We start from the raw sequence: 3,756 nt of genomic DNA, 5'->3' as shown, positions 1-3,756 counted from the left end.
AAAAAATCATGTTTGAGTGTAAATGCAGTTTTCAGAAAATTCCCTGCAAATGCAGTTTTCAGAAAATTCCCTGCTCAAAAGTTCTTGTCTCTTGCACTGATTTCTTCTTTTAACATTGTGAAGCTCTACTTAGAACCTTCTTAAGATCCAATAGTGCAAAATGCAAATTCTTGCACTTTTTTAACTGGTCTTAAGATTTTGATCAGGAGTGTATTATCTCATCTACAAATTTTAATCTTTTAGTGTTATTACCATTTAATTCAAGAAGCAACAAAACAGTGACTCAAACAGTCCTGATGCATCTCAGTAATCCAGGTAAAAAAATCAAAAAGAAAAAAATTGTATGTGTGCATCAGAAAAAACACTTTTAGCACAACAACAGTTTATTATTTCACATGTACTCATTTCTGCCCTTTTTTAAAACTAAACAATGCAAAATCATTGAATTCATCCATTTTGTCTCTGTTCCTGAATTTTTCAAGTTTCCCCTTCAACACACAATCTAACCATTGAGCACCGATCGGCCTGAAGCTTATTAAAATACGATGGCGTGTTACTCTAATTTAAAGCTAATTAATCACCCCGATGAGCGAGGCTGGCTGAGTAGTTTCCAAAATTGCTCATCCCATTTTCTAGAAAATTATTTAATGCCACTGAGATTCAAATTTAATGCTTTTTAAAGGCCTTAAATTTTGCCAAATCCATTTAGCGACTTTTAATGCTTTTTTTTTTAATGCTCAGTGGAAACCCTGATACAACCCTAATGAGATTTTAAAAATCACAGTCAGAGTGCAGCTGTTTCACTTACCTCTTCCTTCCTCTTCTTGCCAGCTCTCTCCTCTAAGTCTCCTGTAGCCTCGCTGGATGCTTTCCTCTTGCTCTCTCTCTTTTTCTCCTCCTTCTCTTTGTGTTTCTGCATGTACTCTGCAATAAGGTCGGGACAGTCCAAGTTCTCCTCTGGTTCCCACGTATTGTCCTCACTGGACATATGAGAGCAGACCAAAACACAACAAGGAGGAAATTAAGCATATATGCCAAGTATTTCAATAAGCAGATCTGTTTTAGTTTTTATGTACATCATGACAAATTGTTAAAATGCATCTTTTATTGATGACATGATTTGTGCGCGACTTTCTAGTGGACAAAACGCTAACAATGCTTAAGACATTTTTCAGTCTTAAATGAGAATAAATGCTAATAATCAGTCGTTTGTTTATATATATATTTTTTTCTGGTGCATTTGTGCGTGCAGGGGTCATTGTGTTACCGCTATGTGGCATCTAGTTTTACATATTTCTTTATATAAAGAAATATGTAAAACTAGATACTGCATAGTGGTAACATCATGACCCCCGCACGCACAAATGCACCAGAATTCAGAAGTCTTTATTCCAAATAAATGTCATGCTACTAGGTGATTGGTGGGCCTGATGGATAGCCCCTGATCAGAGCTGAACAACAAAAGAAATCTGAAGCTCCTATGTTTAATAGTTTCTGAGTTGTAAGCATTTTTGCATGTCCAGACACCCCTTCTTTGAAAGGAGCCCCCTCCTCAAATATGGGGTCAAACAAAACAGTGAATCTGACTCGCACCTTGTGCGCGCTGCAGCGCACTAGGCTCGGCTCGGCCTTCACGCAGAACGCGTGCATCTTTGCTAGCGATGGAGGGGTTTATATTTGGCGCTTACGTTATTATAGTAAAACAGGACATGTGGCAGAACACTTTACTAGTGAAATGTTGTAGGATAGCCCTGTGTAAATTACATGGGTGAGGGGAGATAGCGTGACGAACAAACTGAATGTCGCGTGCAGCCTTCGCTCGAGCAGCTTGGTCACGCACACAAAGTTGGACATATCTGTTAGATAACGGCTCTCTGAGCATAAATATTTAATATAAAGTTAAGTTTTATAGACAAAAGTCCACGAGTGAAATGAGGGGAGGTTTCACTCACTCAGAGGACTGACCGCTGCACTGCTCCTGCAGAGTCTGCTGCTTTACTGACCCGACTCTGCTCCGCTCTGATTGGATAAAAGTGCGCTGGGGTTTGTTTCATTTGTTGAAAGTAGTGGCGCGACTGGGCGGCTTTAACAACACCGCAACAGAGTTGTTTTTTTTTTCCTCTCCCTTACAGATGACGGAAATCCGTCCTGCCACGTTCAAAGTGACAGAATTCTGTCGTGGTGACAGAGAACTTTAAGCCCTGCTGAAGAAATTTAAAGTTATTAGAGGTTAGTACTGATGTTAAAAGCACAACACTATATTCTTAGGTTTTCCTTTTTGTAATGTTAATATTTAATCTATTATGTTTTGATTGAAATAAGTTCAGTTACATTACTTGGACTTAGCGTGCATTGTTTAAGTGTTCTCTTTATTTTTTTGAGCAGTAGTGTTCCCTTTTTTGAGCAGTGTATATATACAGTATATATGAACTTCCTGGTTTTCCGGTAGTGTTTGTTTCCTGTCAGCTTGGGTGACAATAAACCTCACTCAGATCCAGAATTCTGGTGTTGTATGGTATAATTCCTTCTACAAATCATTTTATTTAACAATTGTGTTTTTAATATCGACTTCAGTTTACTGAATACGAATTTTCTTACACTGCGATAATGAAATTCGTTGCCAACGCTTTAATAATCAATTTTTATCGATTCGTTGTTGCAGCCCTAGTCATAATAAGCCATTTAGGTTTCGAGATCAAATCCAACATGCATCAAAAGTCATTATCATCCCAGCTCTCCAAATTCTAACCAGACATGTAGATCATATAATGGTACTCACTCGGAGAACCCCTTCCACTTTAGCAGGAACTCTACTTTGCCTTTCACCACCCGACGGTCAAGAACTTTTTCTACAACATACTCCTCTTCCTCCTCCTCCTCAGCAGCGGCTGCAGCAGCAGGAGCAGCTGGTGCTGCTGCAGCCGCTGCTACGGTCGTTGCTGCATCTGCAGCTGCTGGTGCCGGCTGCTCCTCCTCCTCAGCCTTCTTGCTCTTCTTTGCTGCTATGGTCGCCAGTTTGACGTTTGCAGGTTACCTGTTGTGGGCCCAAGAAGAAACAGGAAAGGGTGACATTAAATTACAAAACCAGAACAATAATGTAAATCAGTGTATTGGCAACATGTATTGAACTTGGCTGATTTATAGTAACAGTTACTGGAAGGTAAAACAAAACTAGCAACAATCTTAAGCCCCCCTCTCTATTGCCAAGTCTAACTCTTTGGTTCCGCTCAGGTTTGTGTGTGTGTGTCCTTCAATCTATTGCCAAAAAATATTTACTTTGTTTGTTTTTATTTACGGAATTATGTCAACAGACGCTCTGCCTCCACTGCCTCCGTTCCCACGTGCGCTATGATGCAGTTTACTTGGCATTCCCTCAAAGGTATTTTGAATCTGAAAAGAGCTTCACTGAGTGAGAAGTAGTGGATCTCAGCTGGGGCTGGAACTAACGATAGTTTTAATAATTGATTAATCTGTCAAATCATTAAAACACTTAATTACATAAATATGAGTAGATATGAATTAATTTCAGTTCTGTATAAATTAAGGATGCAAGTTATTAATAAATTAATTAATCTGAAGTTGATTTATCTTACAGATTGACTAACAATTAATTGATAAGCAACCATTTTCTTAAAAACTGGAGTTTTCTCTTGAATCAAGAGGGTCTTTTCATTACATGAAGGATTTTGTTTATAATCTCCTGAATTAAAAACAACAGAAGCACATCATACAGCGGGTAAAATAAGTATTGAACAC

At 38.6% G+C, this 3,756-nt stretch overlaps 1 protein-coding gene across 1 annotated transcript in view; it reads right to left on the bottom strand.

Moving 5' to 3' along the window:
• cbx1a (chromobox homolog 1a (HP1 beta homolog Drosophila)) overlaps positions 1-3,756 on the bottom strand; it is a 67,996-nt gene that overhangs the window by 5,708 nt on the left and 58,532 nt on the right. Inside the window, exons 2-3 of the mRNA XM_014022151.1 lie at positions 2,780-3,028; positions 809-980 (exon numbers count right to left, since the gene is read on the bottom strand). Of these exons, the coding sequence (XP_013877605.1) occupies positions 809-980; positions 2,780-3,028 (421 nt within the window). The remainder of the gene's footprint in view (positions 1-808; positions 981-2,779; positions 3,029-3,756) is intronic.

This window comes from Austrofundulus limnaeus, unplaced genomic scaffold (assembly GCF_001266775.1).
Source record: "Austrofundulus limnaeus strain Quisiro unplaced genomic scaffold, Austrofundulus_limnaeus-1.0 Scaffold319, whole genome shotgun sequence".
NCBI lineage: Eukaryota > Metazoa > Chordata > Actinopteri > Cyprinodontiformes > Rivulidae > Austrofundulus > Austrofundulus limnaeus.
The sequence above is the reverse complement of the archived record's forward strand: the minus strand, read 5'-3'. Positions and strand labels throughout refer to the sequence as shown.